General features: G+C 30.8%; 1 protein-coding gene across 2 annotated transcripts; it reads right to left on the bottom strand.

Moving 5' to 3' along the window:
- Positions 1-6,586: 6,586 nt before the first annotated feature.
- Positions 6,587-20,024, bottom strand: LOC143054768 (uncharacterized). 2 transcript variants are annotated; one of them, XM_076227819.1, is made up of 9 exons: positions 19,728-20,024; positions 17,319-17,456; positions 16,777-16,846; positions 11,911-12,092; positions 11,555-11,626; positions 10,085-10,624; positions 9,503-9,590; positions 8,331-8,417; positions 6,587-6,760 (listed from the first exon to the last, which is right to left on the bottom strand). In XM_076227819.1, exons 1-9 carry the CDS (start codon positions 19,890-19,892, stop codon positions 6,702-6,704), a joined length of 1,401 nt encoding a protein of 466 aa, XP_076083934.1. In that variant the 5' UTR covers positions 19,893-20,024; the 3' UTR covers positions 6,587-6,701. The 2 variants fall into 2 exon arrangements, with proteins under 2 accessions (XP_076083934.1, XP_076083942.1); XM_076227827.1 differs by having other exon boundaries at positions 9,536-9,590.
- Between the last annotated feature and the right edge of the window lie 9 nt (positions 20,025-20,033).

Genomic DNA, 20,033 nt, shown 5'->3' with positions numbered 1-20,033 from the left:
TCCCGCTTCAGGTTAAAGTTTTTGGTCAAGGTAGTTTTTGATGAAGTTAAAGTCCAATCAACTTGAAACTTGGTACACATGTTCCTTATGATATGATCTTTCTAATTGTCAACCCAAATTATATTTTTTACCCAATTTCACGGTCCATTGAACATGGAAAATGATAGTGCGAGTGGGGCATCCGTGTACTTTGGACACATTCTTGTTTAAACTGATTAATTTTGGAGTGTCCCATACATAGCAAAACATGAACTTGGCCATATCTGCACATGAGAATATGCACTTTGTTTCCATCAACACTTTCGACGCGATATAGCCTTTTTGTGCTAATGCGGCGTAAAGCAACCAACAATCAATCAATCCATCAACACTTTGTAATGTTTTGTTTTCCATTATTGTTTCACCTGGGATGAAAGCGGCAATATGAAAGACAGTGTAAACTATTTGTATAAAGCTTTATGTTTCAGAAGGCAGAAGAACTTGATGCTTCATACCTTGTATGAAGATGTCCCAATTGACATATGTCCCATTGTCCTTGACCTCATTTTGATGGTTCTTTGACTGCTTACAATATACTTTAGCTTTTTTGTCATATGAATTTCTTGCATATTATGAGTTATAGGATTATTTTATTTGGTACATGATATCCTTGCAAGTTCAATTCATGGATCAGTGATCAAGGCTGTTTTCGAAGTCAAGTCAATATCTCAACCTTAATTTGTGTCTATAAGGGTTGTTTTTGTGGTTTGGTCCGTTTCTCAGGTACAATATTATTGATTGATTGTTGGTTGCTATATGTTCATTGGCAAATATTTCAAGCATGTTCAGAAGAACAACCCTCTAGTGTTGGTTAATATACCTGTGAAGTATAAACATAATGGTTCTCAAGATATACAGAGGACATGCTCTGAACCATAAGACATAGGGTTGTCAACTGAACCAAAGTTTTTGACTTTGATATTTGACATAGGAAGTTGTACATTCATTATGACACAACCTATGGTGTTGGTTAATATGCATGTCAATTATAAACTTTGAAATCGTAATGGTTCTCAAGATATACAGAGGACATGATCTTTACCATAGGACATGGGGTTGTCAATTGAACCAAAGTTTTTGACTTTGACTTTTGACACAGGAAGTTGTACATGCATTATGACACAACCTCTGGTGTTGGTTAATATGCATGTCAAATATATATATAACTTAATAGTCATAACAGTTCTCAAGATAAAGAGCGGACATGATCTTTACCATAGGACATGGGTTTAACAACGGAGAGCTAAGTTTTTGGCCTTGAACTTTGACACACCCTGTGGTGTTGGTGAATATACATATCAAGTATAAAGTATGAAATTATAACGGCACTCTAGATATAGAGTGAACACAATTTGTTACAGACGGACAGACTTACCACAATATGGTGACCCGCCACTAGATAATGTATACAATCTGTATGTCCTTTAAAAGGGATATAATGAGTAGAAGGGCTTGAAATTTGGACTGCTACTGCAAGATTTTGTTTAAATCTAAGAGAATTGGATTAAAGTGTATTCAAGAAATTGTACAAAGTGTTGACGGACATTGTATACAATAATACATCCTGTCTTCAATGGGGGTATAAAAAAGACAACAAGTAACAAAACAGAGAAAACATTAGATTTTATTTCATTTCTCAGTACAATGACTAACAATAACAAGAAATATCATGATTCACATTGCACTTTCTGACTTAAAATTATCTCCCTTGATAAACCCTGTTTCCATAGTTACATGATTGCTTTAAATCTTTCATATATTACCTTTTTCTTCTATCACTTAACAATAAAGCTTTCGCTAGTTGTCATTTATAAAATCTTAAACAAAACAACAAAATAACCAAAATTTTGCAAACAAAATAAATTTCTCCAGCTCAATGTTACTTTTTAAAATTTAAGTATTTTAAATTTACAAAAAGTTATTTCATTCAGATATATGAAATTTCTTTACTGCTTCATGATTTTTATTGTACTTCAACCAAAAGATAAATCTGCAAAATTCATAAAGAAATTACACTTAATTATAGATAAAAATAATAGTCTAGTCACTCTATTGCCCTTAAATCTTTGTCACAATAGTATGGTCAACAAAAGTATGCTTGCCAAATTTGTAAAGAGGATTTGTCAAGCACTGTAATCAAAATTAATAGTTTCAGTCTGGTTCGAGACAGCACTGAGATTTCAATGAAAACTTCCGACAAATCTTTCAAGCAAAATATTTGCTATTGTAGAATTTATTCACATTTTCACTTCATTAATCACCTTATGATTAGTATATGATTATTTAAACAATGTAAGAGACAGAGGCTTCCTACAATGACAAAGTAAGTTAATGTGGTGATTATGTGCTAATAATTAACCTCTTAAAGCATGTCAATAAATAGTATGTAATCTTTTAGGAATTATACTGAGATCTTATATTCTTTTAAGGTGTATGTATAACTGAAATTAAAGAAACTCACATTAATTTGTGTAAAATACAAATTTATCAGTTTACCAAAAAATGTTTATGTAATATCAAGAGAATAACTGGTTGGAGAAATAAAAGTAAAACATAGGAGCCCTATATACTTAATGATAGAAACAAATTTAACTACAATGAGAATTAATGCACAAAGTATATAATACTCCAGGCAAAAGTAATCAAAATATTTCAAATGAGACTGGCAAGACAAAATCTTGAGAAAATAAAATGAATTCATATTTTGGCAGCTTTTTTTTTTGGTTTCACTTTATGTACACAAAAGAAAATTTATACAATTATTTTCAGGGGTTCAAAAAATATTGATCCTGGTCTTGATTCATCAGGTCTTAAATTCATCAGAAATACAGGGTTCACTAGTTGGACCTATCTATTGATCAAAAGTATTTCAAATATATGCATAAGAAGATCATTAAACTGTGATTTAAAAACATGACAAGTCCTTCCATTACATTAATCTAAACTGAATTTAACCCCTGATCTCAAAAATATGAAATTATTTTTGGCTGCTCTGGTCACTTCATATAATGGTTTACATACAATGCTAAAGTCATGACAGCAGATGAAATAAAAGCATTTATCCATTACCAAGCAAATTTCTACATTCAATACAGCTGGAATATTTGTGACATGGAATGTAGTCTCTGTGATGACTGATATTAACATGATAGTATTGGAAGACAACAACAATCAAGGACTGGCACCATTACTTCTTACAATAAATAGCAGAGTTTGACAATACCGCATTGTGACAGAATTTACATAGTTTCATGATGGGTGTCTGTATTACACTATTATAGTTTTAAATATTGATGTTTTTTTTAAGATTATTCTTCCTAACATTTTTTCAGTTCATTGTTCAATAAGGTTATTGTCAAACTCTGCATTAACATTTTTACCTGATCCAGAAGATAAATTCCCTAACAGATATTTATAATCATAAGCACCCTTAGACAAATCTGACAACACAAGTAAATATTCTGTAGCGTCATGAGATTTTTCAGTAAATGTTCACTGGTATGTTTTTCTTTTACAATTGTGAACAGATGGATATTTCTAGTTCACCCACTTACTTTAGGATTATTGCTTTAATTGCGTTCATTTTACAGTGACTTTTGTTTTTAAAACATATCAGAATAATACCAAAAGTAATTGTACATGAAAAGCATTTGCTATACATTTGGTTTTTTACATTTTTAATCTGAACTGTAACATATCACAGCTAAAATGCTTAAAATTTCCTGATGTTAAGTAACTATTTGGTTCTTTATGTAATTATTTTTTTATTTTTCTTGTATATAAAGTAAAATAAAAAAGAGTTTTCTCTTTAATAAATTTACAATTGAAAGCAATATATACTGGTATGCACCTTTCATCTTACGATACAAGCTGCACTATGAGGTCTGAATAAGACAACAGAAATGCTGACAACATATCAACTACATGCACATGTATGGTCAAATTCAAAAACAAAAAAATATAACAATCTTTTAAAGAGAAATAAAAATAACAATAAGTATGGAAGATCTGACATGTTTGATATAATTTGACATACATATACATAATATATTAATAATTATATATACAAAAATAATTTGGTCCACATTTTACCACCGTTCATTCATTTATACCCTATACCAACACAATCACACACATTATCAATCATGAACATCAGCACATGGTGCTAAACTTACTTATAACATACAATTAATTATTTACTAAAATCTTCTACTTTTCTCTCCTAATTATCCATTATAAATAAAGTATATAGGTAAACTACATATTATTGATCAGTGAATATTAATGTATTAAATTTGAAGCTTCTTCTTGTGTCCCTTTCAATAGAAAACAGATCTTCAATTGCTCCTGAAAAGTTTCAGAGTTTAACCCTTGAGGAGCAAGTTAATGTTTTTATCATTTGGACATTTTGAAATTGTAGTTGAATAGATTCAGTTTTCAAGAACAACAAAAGATTTTTCTTCAACCTACCAGATTTAAAATCTTAACTATGATTTAACTGTAATCTGGTTAGTCTTTACAATGCCACATAGATCCCTTGATAATCACTGGAATTTATTTCTCATCATATTCTATTGAAGCATACTTAACAAACTTCAAATTCATTGTAGCAAAAATAAATTCAATAACTGAACAAATTAGATTAATGAACATTACCAAGGATAATGGTGTCATGATTATCAACAACTAACTCCCTTTCTTATTATTCAAAGTCATTATTTGCTGTTAAAATTTTCAAATGCTAAAATATTGATTAATTTTGGAATTTCAGACAAAATTGTCATAGACAATTCGATTTCTCACTTCACTAAGTCTGACAAACATAAGGAGAGAATCCTTCCTTGTATGTTCAGCAAGATACTCGAAAAATAAAAATCCAGGAATTTTCAAGGGACATAATCTCTTTTTAATCACAGTTACATAGATAATGCCAGTCTTTGACACAAAAGAATAAGACACCGATCATGCATCATCACAACCACACTTCCAAAGGACGGAGTTATAATTCTCCTGGGAAAAGTTTCTGTGTAAACTAAAGCAAACTCAAGAGTTCCTGATATGAAGAAATAATTTATATTCTGTACTATTCAACATGCACTGTAATTCGAATCTGACATACAATTAACACCATAGTCCATCACACTAACTTAAACAATTTCTGGTGCATTTATAACTCTACAATAGTATTTAACTTTACTAATTTGGTATTATACACCTTTATAAATCATTATAAACAATATTTGTGTCTTTCTTTAAATCTCTAATTTCATTATGAACTGTCCTGCAGTTCCATGTACATGTTCTCAAGTCCTTTATAAAAAAAATTGTTTCCAGGAATTGTATAATTGGACATAACCAGACATTTATCAGTTATCTTTTATGACAAAAAACCATGTCTTCAATGATCTACTAAAACTTAATCAATCGTAACAATACATTTTTTTTCGTCTTTCGATATAAATTATTGGTGTATTTACATGTATAGATATACAATGACAAGGATTAAAATTGTGGTATTAAACCAGAATCTGGTGTTCTAATGCTACACAGAGTTAATTCTTCTACCATCTAAAACTAAAAATTAAAAAAAATTCATATGAATAAAAATTGTGAACCTTTCTTTGCAAAGTCATTGAAATTATTTGAGCTAAATTTCAGATATGTTTTAAAAGTTTTGTCAGTGTTATGAAACATCAGTTATGATATGAGATACAAATATTGCTGTAATAACAGACTAGATGTTTACATAGCACCAGTTATATACCTACCCTTAGTCATTTTTACGTTTACCGAGAAGTAACAAAAGTACTGCCACTCAACCAATTTAAAAACAGGCTAAACTGACATGGCATGCATTGATCCCCTCACCAAATATCTTATAATGATAAAAAGAAGTATAAAGGAATTATAAACATGTATGAATAATGAATGAGTCATTTCTTTATAATACTTTTCTTATATGTTGAGACATTTTCATTTGATTATGTTTCACTATTTTTCATGGCTTTCAATTCAGACTTATGATTTTATTAGAATTTTGCAATCAAAATTTTGTATTTTTTATCTGAAAGAAGAAAACACCATACATAAATTTAATTAAAATACTAATACCTGACTAAAGTCAAACTAAAATAGTCCCTGAAAATCCTACTCATTTCATTCACTATAAAAGGATCATGTCTGTTTTGATAATCATTTGACTCAATAAAAAAAAATGTCATGGATTCTTTGGTATTTTTAAGTGTGCGTAGAATTAAAAAAAATTGCAAATATAATACCTTTGTTTATCTGACAAGCACTTTCATTACTAGTACTTCCCCTCGAAACAAAACTGAGTACTCATATTTTAAGTAATGAAAAAATATATCTATTAATTTATAAAAAAAAAAAAAAGCTTGAAAAAAATGGTCCTCACAAAAATGTAAAATTGTCAATCAATAAGATGTAAAAATGTCAAAAAAAGCTAACAGAAAATATCGTAAACATAAACAAATTTCTGACATTTGAAACCCAGGCCATTTACATATTTTAGCTTTGTTTTTGTTACATGCATAACAAAACAATAGAAGTCCAACTTAATATGAGACTTGAGGGGTTCTCTATCTTATGTCTGGCCTTGGCTCTGTAGCACTTTACACCTGTTTCACAGGAATGGTTTCTCATTAATTCTCACGTCTTGCTTTCTTCTTTTTACTCTTTGGTTTAGCTTCTACCCAGGAATCTAAAATAGAACCATTATACATGCAAATTATGATAGAGAGTAAATTCACAAAAATACTAAACTCCGAGGAAAATTCAAGTCCTTAATCAAATGGCAAAATCAAATGATAAAACACATCAAACGAATGGACAACTGTCATATTCCATACTTGGTACAGGCATTTTCAAATGTAGAAAATGGTGGAATGAACCTGGATTGAACCTCAAGACAAAAACCTAACAAAAGATAAAGGATTAAAGACCGATGAAAATGATGAAAAATGTGATATGAACCGGGACACATGTCTATCTTACAATATTTTCATACAACATACATGTATAAAGTTGTTCTTTCACCTAGAGTGACTTGTCTATCTCATCATGATTTTATACAAGTTACAACATATATACAGCTGTCCATTTTCTAAGAGTGACATGTCCATCTATCAATATTTTTTTACAACATACACAGTTTTACATTTACTTCGAGTGACAATGTCCATCTTAAAATGCCAACCCCCTACCCCTTATTGAGCTACATATATGGTTAATGTATAGACATTTAACATGTATGTCCCACTCAAAGCTTGCTTAGTTTCTGGGTTTCTACCTCTCTCCCCTTAGGCCAGAATTTTTTAATTTGTTGGTTTACGGATCCGCCGATCTGATTTTGACGATTTCCAGAATAAAAATAAAATTCACTTTTCATGCTTTTTTATTCCCGCCGACCGTAACAAATGCATTATCCCTAAAAAATAATTAAAATACTCGTTTTTTTATGAAATGAAATGCATTAATCACTATCAAAATTGATAACACTTTCTGTAGTGAAAAAAATAAAACTTCCAGTTTACGTTTCTAAAAATAGACAAATCAATTATAACTGACCTTGAAATGTGGTTTGTGCAAATAATTTTGCGAAACGAAACCTGTGTTTAAAACCAATTACAAAATCAATTCGTTTACCGTATTTGTCATCAGTCCGTAAGATGCATCATCTGATAGAAATAGAATTGTCCAAATGTGGACAGGTAGCAGACGTCAAGTTAAAGTACTAAATATTAACAAATCATTTGAAATTTTCTTGCTTCATAGATCATAAAAAAATATCGTCCATTTGGCCAAAAGAACGGGAATGCATGACAACAGATTAATCCGATATTCTCGTTTTTCCAGTGGACGAGTCCATTACGTTTGTTGACATGTGTGTTGCAACTTATTTTCGTACGACGTTTTTACATTTTTTCTTCTTTATCCGTTTTTTGTGCTAGAAGATCGTAATTCACCAAGCCCACCAAGTTATCGGGAATTGATTAAGAGCTACGCGAATCTGTTTTTCATGTTTGTGAAATGACGATATCCGTGCAGTCCCCGTCCACTTTTTGTTTACGGGAAATTATTAGAATGGCATGCTATGTTTATGACAGCTGATTTCATCAAACTAAAATCTAAGAAATGATGACAAAATAGCATATTTTTTTTTTTTTTTTTTTGCCGACCGACCGACCTGACTTTTTCATTGGTAAAATCCGTAAACCAACAAATTAAAAAACCCTGGCCTTAATGGTATCAGCATCTAATATAACAATTACCTCCAAGTTCATCAAAAGAAACAGACATGTCAGATCCAGCTGAGTTCTTATCACTGTCAACTGGTGAGGACTTCTCTGGTTCCACATCTGAAACAAATGTTTGTTTAAAGCACATTGTATACAATTTTTTTTCTTCAAATGATAAACATTATTGACAGTCTTTTTGTGATCTGACAAATTGCTATAAAAGTTAAGTTCCTCTATAAAAAAGATCAGATCATTTAGTTTTGAAATCACTGATCTCTTAAAAAAAATTTAAGCAAAGTAACAATTGAGATTATAAAAGCTACTGTCTAAGTCAATGGTACTGTCATGGATTTTTATAAATCTAAAATGAAACTCATCCGCACTGGATTTTTTAATGTAGAATTTAGGGGTACAGAATAAACCAAAACATATAAATAGATTAACATGTAGAGAAGATTACTACAATAAGCCTAAAAATCAATCCTTTTTAAAAAAAAATTAAATACAGGAATGAAAAAAAACCATTTGAAGAATTCACTTCCAACTTAGCTGCTAAAGTTTCGGTTAAAGTAGACAGACTTTTTTTCTTCCCTTGATATAAAGCAGTCCTACCTTTCTCTTCTGACAGCCATTTAACAGAAATGAGATTATTATTTTAAAATGATTATGTTAAGTTTGTAAAATTTCAAAAACAGGAAACGGCGTAAAATTTTGCATAATGTTGTATGGTTTTAGCTCAGATAGATGTATTATTAAAAGTATTATCTTATTGTACCCTCCCCATCAACATGATCATAGAAATAGAGGTTTCACCACAGCAACAAGTGTGTTACGAAATTTAGAAACAGTTCAATTTTAATATTTCAAGTGCGAGGGTTGCCAAGCTTTTTAAAGTATTAAAAACTAACTATTGAGAGTGGAGATACATGAGTTATAGTGGTAAACTCTGTTTCTTTAATGATTTTTATCTTTCCTTTTCAAAGTTTTGCAGAAATTAGTGTACTTTTTAAGTGACGTCATCAGGTATGGTCCCCTTTTTTGATGTTGTCACAATAGGAAATTTGTAAGAAACACAAGAAAATTGAACATCATAATCAAATTTCTTCCAATGGAGGAGAAATATTTTTCTCCCATCAATCAAGAAAAGTGAAAACAGCACAAAAATTAGTTTACACAAGACAGAAATACTAAACATAATTGTATACCTTGGGGATTTATGAGTACAAAATCATTAGTACCTTTTGCAGGTTGGTCAGGTGTTGTTGGTTTGGTCGGAGCTTTGGCTTCACTTTTCTGAAATAGATAAATCATTAAAGTTCAATTAAACCTGAAGACATGTCAACATATTTAAGGTTATTCCACTGATTCTTCAAACATATAGATTTTTTTTTTATTATTGAATTTATCTTAATACTTTATCAAGAAAATTACTATACAGTTGTAGCATTCTTGTGACATTATGATGATTTAGTGCTTACATCCAAATTTCACTATTGCTGTGTATTTGTTTTCATTGATACGCATGATCAATCTTGAAAGTGAGCAAACTTTTATTACACACGTTATTGTGTGCTCTAAATCTTTTATACAAACAGTTAATATATTTATAGTGCCTGTTATTTTTATAGAATTGCTTTCGAATAATATCCTTATTATTTGCTGAAGATGTTAGTTTATTTGTTCTTGCTAGACAACACTTTGCAAAGGCATTTTGCTTACAGCATGTTACTGATTGAAATCTTTAAAACTATCATTAAAATACAGGTTGAGAACAATCTTAACAATACCTCAGCAGCCTTTTTTCCTTTCTTTGGTTCAGTAGTCTTTGGTTTCGCTTCCTCTGGTTTAGATTCACTCGTCTGTTTCTTTGTCTTTCCTTCACTTTTGTCTTCCTTAGGTTTGGCTTCTTCTTGTTTCTTTCCTTCTTTCTGTTTATCTGCCTTTGTTTCTTTTGGTTTAACTTCTTGCTTTGCCTCTTTTGGTTTAACTTCTTGCTTGGCTTCCTTTGGCTTAGCTTCTTGTTTGGTCTCTTTAGCTTTAGGCTCTTTCTTGGCATCCTTTGGTTTAGCCTCTTGCTTTACATCCTTGGGTTTAGCCTCTTGCTTTACATCCTTGGGTTTAACATCTTGTTTGGCTTCAGTTTTAGTTTCTACTGACTTTTTTGGTTTGGTATCAGTTTTGGCTTTTGCTTCTGTCTGAACTTTAGGTTCAGTTTTAGCTTTAACTTCAGTTTTCTTAGCTTCAACTTTTACTTCTTCTTTCTGACTATCAGCTTTCTTTTTAGATTTAGCTTTCTTGCTAGATGCTTCTTCAAATTTGCCTTCATCCTGTAGAATGAATGAAAATAATCAATATAACAATTAAGGACATCTTAATGTTTGAGAAGACATATACAAGCAACATTTAGTTCATATTTATTTCATGAATTATTTCTATGATCCTAATAACCAGTTTATAATCCTCTGATTCATAGCAAAAAATGTTTGATATGATGTCTTAAAAATATATTTACTAAATAATTCCTATTTGAATTCTGATTGGCAAAAACTGAAAATCATACACATATTATTAAATTTCAAAAGGTTATTTTCTTTTTGTGTATAACCTCAGTCTAGGGATCTTGCTTAACTATGTTAACACATATAATCAGAAAACAAGAATGAGTGTCCATGATGCCTAGAGATACCATGTCCCACTCATACATATTGTTCAGTGAATCACAAAATCTGTCAAAACATTAATTTTGTTTAAATTAAAAAAAAAATAACCTCAAAATGCACACATGAACTTTTAACTTCAAGGCAAACTATCTTGAACCAAAACCATAATGCCATTTCTATCATCAGAGTTGCAAAAAATTCAGTGCCCCTTTAATATTTCCTCCTACCTGGGACATCCCCATTTTCCACATCATCTGGCCAATCATTGGGAAGGCGCTTACCAGTCATTTCACCCTTCTATGCTACTGATAAGATTTTGGGAATCTTTATATAAGCTAAGGTGTTCATTATCATATGATAATAATTGAAAGTACCAACTACAAATGGGAAAAGTAACAGTCAACAGGAAAGATAATGATACCCCTGTATGTTAATCAAAGGATATAGTTATCTGTACCAACATCCATTGTTGTGCTGGCTTGTTTGGTGATACAAATTACAATATTTCCCCAGTACAGACTTAATTCTTATTATGAAGTATTTCCAAAGCATTAAACTGATCCCATGATATGAAGTACATAAAATATGTCTGTTTACCTGTTTTGGTTCAGGAACTTTGACGGGTTCAACTGGAGGTTTACTGGACTCTACTTTAACTTCATCTGCTTCCTGAAACAGGAAATGGAATTTGTAGAGAATAACTTTATTTGATAAAACTGAGTACAGCTAAGTGTTCAACTTAGTTCTTGAAATATAAAATGGAATTTAAAGAGAATAACTTTATTTGATAACACTGAATACAGCTAACAGTTAACTTACTGTATGCCAAATAAATACTTTAAATATGTCATGTATGTGTTGTCATTTCTTTTTCACTTAAATCTCTTAATTTTAAATGAGTTCTGAGTTCTTATGTGGGTTTTTTTATATGTTGGTATTGTTACAAATTTTACCTTTCCTGTCTTTTTCTTCTGTTTCTTTTTGTTCCTTTGCTCCTGTGGAGGTTCCTCAGATACAACAGCAGCAGTTACTTCTTTAACCTTCTCAACAATCTTGTCTGCAGTCAACTTTTCCTCAACAGTTTCTGTTTTCTTTACTTTCTTTTTTCCTCCTTTCACCAAGGTTGTCCATCCATCTGCATATATTACAAACAGCAAAATTATTTCACTGAAGTATGAAAAACCGAACCAACTTATTACCAAAATATAATATAAATCTATACATAACGTTTGTTTAAAGCAGTCTTTTGTTCCAATCCAAATGCATGCTATTTTTTTGTATCTCATGTATGCAATTTCTCTTAGCTTTCTTGTATTTCCAATTATTTGTTAATTGCTGTTACAATTTGTGATGATATGGTCATTGGTATTTTCTCATATTCTTCATCCTTTCTTAAAAGTTTTAAGGTGTTTGCTAACATCCTCTGGTTTTAAAAATTCTGCATTCCTATTAAACTGCATGTATGTAGCTTTAGTAAATATTGTGAATTATTACCGGTATCATCAGGAACAGGTACATTCTTAACAGTAAATATTGTGAATTATTACCGGTATCATCAGGAACATATACATTCTTAACAGTAAATATTGTGAATTATTACCGGTATCATCAGGAACAGGTACATTCTTAACAGTAAATATTGTGAATTATTACCAGTATCATCAGGAACAGGTACATTCTTAACAGTAAATATTGTGAATTATTACCGGTATCATCAGGAACATATACATTCTTAACAGTAAATATTGTGAATTATTACCGGTATCATCAGGAACAGGTACATTCTTAACAGTAAATATTGTGAATTATTACCGGTATCATCAGGAACATATACATTCTTAACAGTAAATATTGTGAATTATTACCGGTATCATCAGGAACAGGTACATTCTTAACAGTAAATATTGTGAATTATTACCAGTATCATCAGGAACAGGTACATTCTTAACAGTAAATATTGTGAATTATTACCGGTATCATCAGGAACATATACATTCTTAACAGTAAATATTGTGAATTATTACCGGTATCATCAGGAACAGGTACATTCTTAACAGTAAATATTGTGTATTATTACCAGTATCATCAGGAACAGGTACATTCTTAACAGTAAATATTGTGAATTATTACCGGTATCATCAGGAACATATACATTCTTAACAGTAAATATTGTGAATTATTACCGGTATCATCAGGAACAGGTACATTTTTAACAGTAAATATGGACCATAATTTGGTATTCGGCCTTTGGTTTCTTTTTGTATCCTTTTTTATAAGTTCTAAAATTTTAACTTTTATTTTGTGGGTTGTGTTGGTGTTAGAATAGTATGAATGGAACAATTGAGTTTTTCGAGAAAAAATTAATACATTTTGATTCACCGTTTACGTGACAGGAAACCAAACAGGAAACCAATCTTTATTTTCTTTATTTTGCACAATATAATTCAAAAGGCATAAGGCAGATTTTACAATAAGAAGGAATTATTGTTTTTTGTATCCATCAAAAAAGCAATTGCTGAAACTGTGAAACAGACTGTGTAATGGAGTAATGCATTATGTTATTGAATAAAATGTGTCTTTCTGAGTAAATAAAAATAAAAATTACTCTGTGTTTGTGTTTTATGTTAGAATTAGAGGGTTTTCAATTTCAAAATATTGGACATGGAATAGACATCATGACCTACTTTACTGACATCCAGCTTATTTGGAGTGGAATTTTGAAGTATTATTTATAAGTGGAGCCTAATAACATGGACTTATATTTTAATAAAAAGTCTTCTTTTGTGTTTTAATCATAACTTTAAGGCAGATTTTTATTGGTAAAGGCTAAAAAAGGTAATTTAATAATATTGTTGCTAACGTCACGTCTTTTCCGTCCATTGTGGTATGTCACGATCGCAATTTTCTTGTTAGTTCTCAGACAGCCCATTGTAGTTATTTTTATCCCGGGTTTTATAAATAATTGAAAATAGCAATCATATTAAATTTGGATGACGTAAGGGGGTCAAAGGACTTGAGGAATCAATATCATTGGCTGTTTTATTTTTTGCGAACGTTACTGTTCGAGGTTTCCGTCCAAATCAGTGTCACATGAGCAACATATATTTATATCTGTAACTCTCCTGTATAGGAGTTACGATATCGCCCTTTGCAGAAATAGATTCGGAGTCAGTTCCTTCACATGATGGGGAAGCAAAGAAGGTAAGTTGTATCTAATATCGTTACAAGAGGACCTTAAATGTATTCCGTCCATCAAAAAGACGTTCGCAACAAAACATAATGTCATGATAGTAGATGTTGCTAATGTTACTATTACGAATTGGTTTCTTGTGTATTCATTTGATATAAAGTACACCTGCAAATGACATTCTGTATAATTAGAAATTCTAAACCAGACTGTACAATTTTATTACTCCAGGCATATTTTAAACATCACTGTGTGCATACATTTTAACTTTTAAAGATGTTGTTGCTCATGTGACATGTCCAAATGTCGCTAACGTTACTAATTTTTTGGTTTCTTGTGTATTCATTTGATATAAAGTACACCTGCAAATGACATTCTGTATATTTAGAAATTCTAAACCAGACTGTACAATTTTATTACTCCAGGCATATATTAAACATCACTGTGTGCATACATTTTAACTTTTAAAGATGTTGTTGCTCATGTGACATGTCCAAATGTCGCTAACGTTACTCATTTTTGTCTCCGTCACATTAGCAACATGAAAGTAGGAGACAGAACACAATACTGTAAAATCTGCCATAAATAAACACCATTACTAGTGTTACTTGCTTCATGTTAATATTTAAAATCTATTTTCAATGTTATATTAAAGTTTTTTTTAAACGTGACAGGAAACCATAAGAAACCGAAAGCATTTTTTTAGTTTTATTTTATTGCAAAATCTGCTTAAAATAATCTGAACAGTATACTTTTTCTTAAAATCCATCTTAAATGTAACAGTATTATAAAACTCCTAAATATGTGCTTGTTTTGAAAACAATTAGTACAATTTATTCAGAATTTTCCATATTTTCTTCATTGATACAGGATACCATAATCGTTGTATCTTGATGTTTTGGCCAAAAAAATATATTTATATTTGGTTTTGAAATTCCAGTTATATAAAATTTATTCCAAATCATTGGCAATGTAAAATTCTTTAAATCCAGTAAAGAAAAAAACTTTTAACTTGGAATTAAAATCTTTAAAATAGGCACCATGTGATATTTGTGACCTGTACACCATCTACATGGTTTCCACATTTTAACCTACTTTAGTGGGCTAAAATCAATAAAGTACTTCCTTTCAAGTCATGCCTGGTAAAAGTTTACTTTTCCTTTGACAAGTTTATTGCGTTTCTGAAAAGTGTTTGCAGAACATGAATAAAAAAAAATAATTAAAAATTGTGACAAAGTTACCAACTTTGTACATTCCTAGTGTAACGGTATATTAACATGCATTTTTCATTTAATTATCTTTATTCACCTAAAATATCCAGTAATATTTACTGCTGAAGCAAAATCAATCCAACGAACATCGGCACCATGATAAGAGACGTAATTTCGATTGAATTTTCCAAGGACCCTTTACATCGTTATTGGGAAACGTAGTGTGTTTAAACGTCGGTCAAATTTGAAATCGATTTTGTCAAGTCATTGTGCATTTATTTTCACACAAGATCGTATGTAACATTATGCACATAGGAATAATAATAGACCCCCGGCGCAATCTCTTTGAAAATTGTATTTTCCTTTTTTAAACAAGTCGAAACAAGTCTACAGATTATGTTTGCTAACATCCCGTTGGAAACAAAAACAATGTTTAGAACTAGTATATCGTATGTCCGGCTGTAAGGGCGTGATCACATGCTAGTCACATGTTTCACGTATGACCGGAAATGATTAGAACTTAAGGACAAAAACAATTTTAATAAATAACTGGACTTCTGTTTCGTGTGAAATGTAACGCATAACGATAACGTCATTTTCTTACTTAATTATTACGAAGATCAAAACAAGAATGTAAATCATCTCTGATTTACCTGTTTGAACATCTCGCGAGAGTTCATATTTGCATATTGTTTTTAAGAATTCTATTACAACAAAGCAGATTACATCATCTAAAATTTGCGTTACGAAATCGGACACAAAAATCACGCCACTGTTCTTACATCTGCTACATAAATACTTATAGTTCTCGGCATTTTCTTCTCACTATTCTTATTGGTCGATGTTCTTTGTTATTTGAAAGCAAAAGTTACGAATTTGCCGGTGACGGTTATCTTTAAATCAGTCAGCGTTATGCTCTTCGGAAGCAAAAAGTAACGTGAGAAACGACACAAAAATACGGTTGTAGAATCTTTGAAATTCGTATATTTCAATTTTTTTCTAGGGAAGAGTAGCATACACTTGCATGTTAATAAAAATAATGGCATCTTTAGATGTAGTTACAACTTTTCTTACAGTAATTCAAATTTTATCACTTTTCTATAGTTATAGGAAACGGAGCCCAATAGCAAATTATGGTCCATATTGTGAATTATTACCGGTATCATCAGGAACAGGTACATTCTTAACAGTAAATATTGTGAATTATTACCGGTATCATCAGGAACAGGTACATTCTAACAGTAAATATTGTGAATTATTACCGGTATCATCAGGAACATATACATTCTTAACAGTAAATATTGTGAATTATTACCGGTATCATCAGGAACAGGTACATTCTTAACAGTAAATATTGTGTATTATTACCAGTATCATCAGGAACAGGTACATTCTTAATAGTAAATATTGTGAATTATTACCGGTATCATCAGGAACAGGTACATTCTTAACATTTTTCTTTTCTTCCTCAGCTTCCTTCAAAACTTTCTTCTGCAAAAGAAACATTCAAGTAGGTAAACTATTTATGTATCAACAATCTGGTATATATTCAAAATGAGCTGCAAAGTACTTATGAAATATACAAATATTTCCATATTCATTCAACCATAATATCAGGGTCAAAACCATACTTTGGCATCTAAAATTAAAAGTTCACATCAAAATGAACATGAACATGTGTACATGAATCCAGATTCAAATTGATGTGATCACAACTTAATGCCATAATAGTCATAACTTTATTAGCCAAAAACTTTGATCTATTATAGGCTGACTTTAACCTAAGTAAACAATGGACTTGGTGCACAGATATGCAAGACACTGCTTTCTCACACAATAGGTACAATGTATTAAGATAGTGATCAATATGATGTTATATTTAGCTAGGTGCTAGTATATTTACACATAAATTGGTAAAATGACGATTTTTTTGGGGTACCTTTTCAATGATAACAATAAATACCTTTTTAGCAGGCTCTTGTTTGGTTGGTTTGGCAGGCTTTGGTGTGGTCTGTTTCTTTTGCTTTGGAGAAGATTCAGTTTTGATTTGTTGGGTCTCTGGTTCAGTTACAGCATGACCATTGGTCTGACCTTTAGTTTGCTATAAATAGAAGAAAAAGTTAGTAACCTAATTTATATATCATGTATGTAAAGATATATGAAAGGAAATTCAAAATTCTGAAGCTATTGTGTGTCCTGCAAATCAAATAAAAAAATATCATTAGGATTTACATGTATTCCACATTAAAAACAAAATATATTTCAATCATACCAGTGCAAATAAATTACAATGTGTGCATATTGTTCAAATATTTTACCACTGCTTCTTTGCAAGTTATACTTTTTTGCCTTTACCTTTATTTATATATATTGATAATGATTAATATATTTACTTGACAAAAATTACAACAATTGAATACAAAAAATGAGCAGCATGATAAAATTAAAAGATTCAAATAATCTGAAGTTAATGCAATTGCTTTAAAAACTGTTGAGCGTTGAAACATTTAAAATAAGACCGTCATTAATTTGGAGAACAAATTTGACTGGGGTTCCATGACCTACAGAAAAGAGCAAAATTTACAGAAAAAAACAGAAAAGGACAAAAAAGAACTGATTCTTTTCTGTAAATCTATGAACAGATTTGATTGATATGGACAAATAAGATCACTTTAATTTTTTATTGTTACACAATATTGCATCAAAACCATGTAAGAGGGTCTGGAGGGGGGGGGGGGTCTGTTATTCTGTAAATATTTAATTTTCACCTCTTTTTTCTCTAATCTTCAAAAAATTAATCCCTTTTTTCTCTAATCTTCATTTTTTTAGCCTGTTATTCTCATATCTTCATTTTTTAAGGGCATTATTCTTTAATCATTAAACCCCATCCAAACCCTCATGTAAGATCGATAATCAATGCCTGTAAATCATTAATGTAATATTGTTTAAGTAAACCAAACTAAAGTGGCATGGGCTACAAGAGATACATGATCGGTCCCTAAAATCTCCATTAAATGCATAATCCTACAGGTACGAGGGTTGTAATGACTAATAACGGTAAAAATTCTTGCCAAATAATGTCAGCAGTTATTTTGGGGGATATGACGATAAAAGGTACTTATCGCAGATACGATTTAATATTTGAGAACTCTGACAAATCTAGTCCAAATAATTATGACGTCTTGACTGGGTATTATAATTTTTTCTTTGACGCCTTACTTCGACGTCATAACAGTTGGACTTTGAGAGGGAATTTACTGCTTTATCTAAAGGTTTAGCTGGTTTCTCCTAAAGATGCTTCATATTAGGAGTATAAAATATATTTTTGAACCAAACTAGGTACATTTTGACGGACCTGAATTTTCGGATAATGTAAAACAAAGGTTCCGGAAATTCGGGTCTGTCAAATTTTACTGAGTTTGGTGTAAAAATTATTTTATAATCTCCGAAAAAGAAATCAGATAAATGTTTTTAAAAATGCAGTCAACATGTTTCTGCCTTGGATGGAATTGTTACTTATATCATTATTTCTGTAGGGATTAATTGGAAATATTTTGCACAAACAAACACATAAATGATAAAAGGTAAGAATTTTTATGTATGCATTTTTTTTTAGCCTTCAATGAAAATTTTATGGCTAAATTGGGTCTCAAAGTTGAGAACAAAATATGCTCTCAAAAGTCCAACCGAAAATGGCAGCTTCAGCATTATGACGTCGAAGTAAGGCGTCAAAGAAAAAAAAAATTATAATAGCCGGTCAATCACATTTTTATCTGTTCAAAATAATAATAAAAAAATATATATCAATTCATTTCGGCCCGTACATGTATATCAAACAAAAATGAAATGTATAATTTTTTATATTTATTTTTTAAATGGTTTCTCGTCACTAAGGCCATAAAAAAGAATAGGTTTGTTTGCCCAAATGCTACCTACCCAGAAAAAAGCTGCCTACTCAAATTCTTTTATTGTCCTGATTTGAAGAAGTTTTTTTTAATCAGATAGGCATGAAGACTAATAAACACTTGATACTTTAATTTCTCTTTTGGAAAAAAAATAAAAAAATGCCATTTCTCTTTTGGAAAAAAAATAAAAAAAATGCCTACCTACCTACCCACTGTGTCAACCTGTGGGTAGGGTTTGGGCAAACCAAAATATTTTTAATTGTGGCCTAAATAGTCTTCTTGTCGTTTCTTGACGCTTCTTTTTGCTTCTTGTCGCTTCTTGTCGCTAATATAGTGAGACCCCCTACATGTAAAATATAGCATATCCCCAATTCAGTAATAGTCATTAGTGTATACAAAGAAGAGTGTAATCAAACAAAACACACAAACAAATGCTTACCAAATAGTGCATTTAATTTCAAGAATACCTTTTGCTTCTTTGATTTCTTTTTCTTGTGGTCATCTTCCAGGTAACTAAAGCTTGGTGGCTGAGCTGGTGACTTGAACCCAAATGCAAACACTAGAAAAGCACATAAAAGAACGCCTACAACTGGAAAAGCAACATTTGGCGATACTATCTCGAGTAACTCCATTGTGCTTGTTAGAGATAAACTACCGTTTGGTCAAATTGAAGCTTAAATATGGTTAATCTGTGAAACTTATGGCACTTTTCTTCATCTGTAACACGTATCATGGGTTCATGCTGACGTCGCTTGTGTTTTACGTCATCAATT

Source organism: Mytilus galloprovincialis, chromosome 1, assembly GCF_965363235.1.
Source record: "Mytilus galloprovincialis chromosome 1, xbMytGall1.hap1.1, whole genome shotgun sequence".
In the NCBI taxonomy this organism is placed as follows: Eukaryota; Metazoa; Mollusca; class Bivalvia; order Mytilida; family Mytilidae; genus Mytilus; species Mytilus galloprovincialis.
The sequence above is the reverse complement of the archived record's forward strand: the minus strand, read 5'-3'. Positions and strand labels throughout refer to the sequence as shown.

Bases quoted from the DNA above. Each gene is read 5' to 3' on its own strand.
- LOC143054768 (XM_076227819.1), bottom strand. From the start codon at position 19,892: ATGGAGTTACTCGAGATAGTATCGCCAAATGTTGCTTTTCCAGTTGTA. The intron at 16,847-17,318 runs GTATTTATTGTT...TTTCTTTTGCAG, and splicing joins AACAAGAGCCTGCTAAAAAG to AAGAAAGTTTTGAAGGAAGC. The intron at 12,093-16,776 runs GTAATAATTCAC...TAATATATGCAG, and splicing joins ACCTGTTCCTGATGATACCG to ATGGATGGACAACCTTGGTG.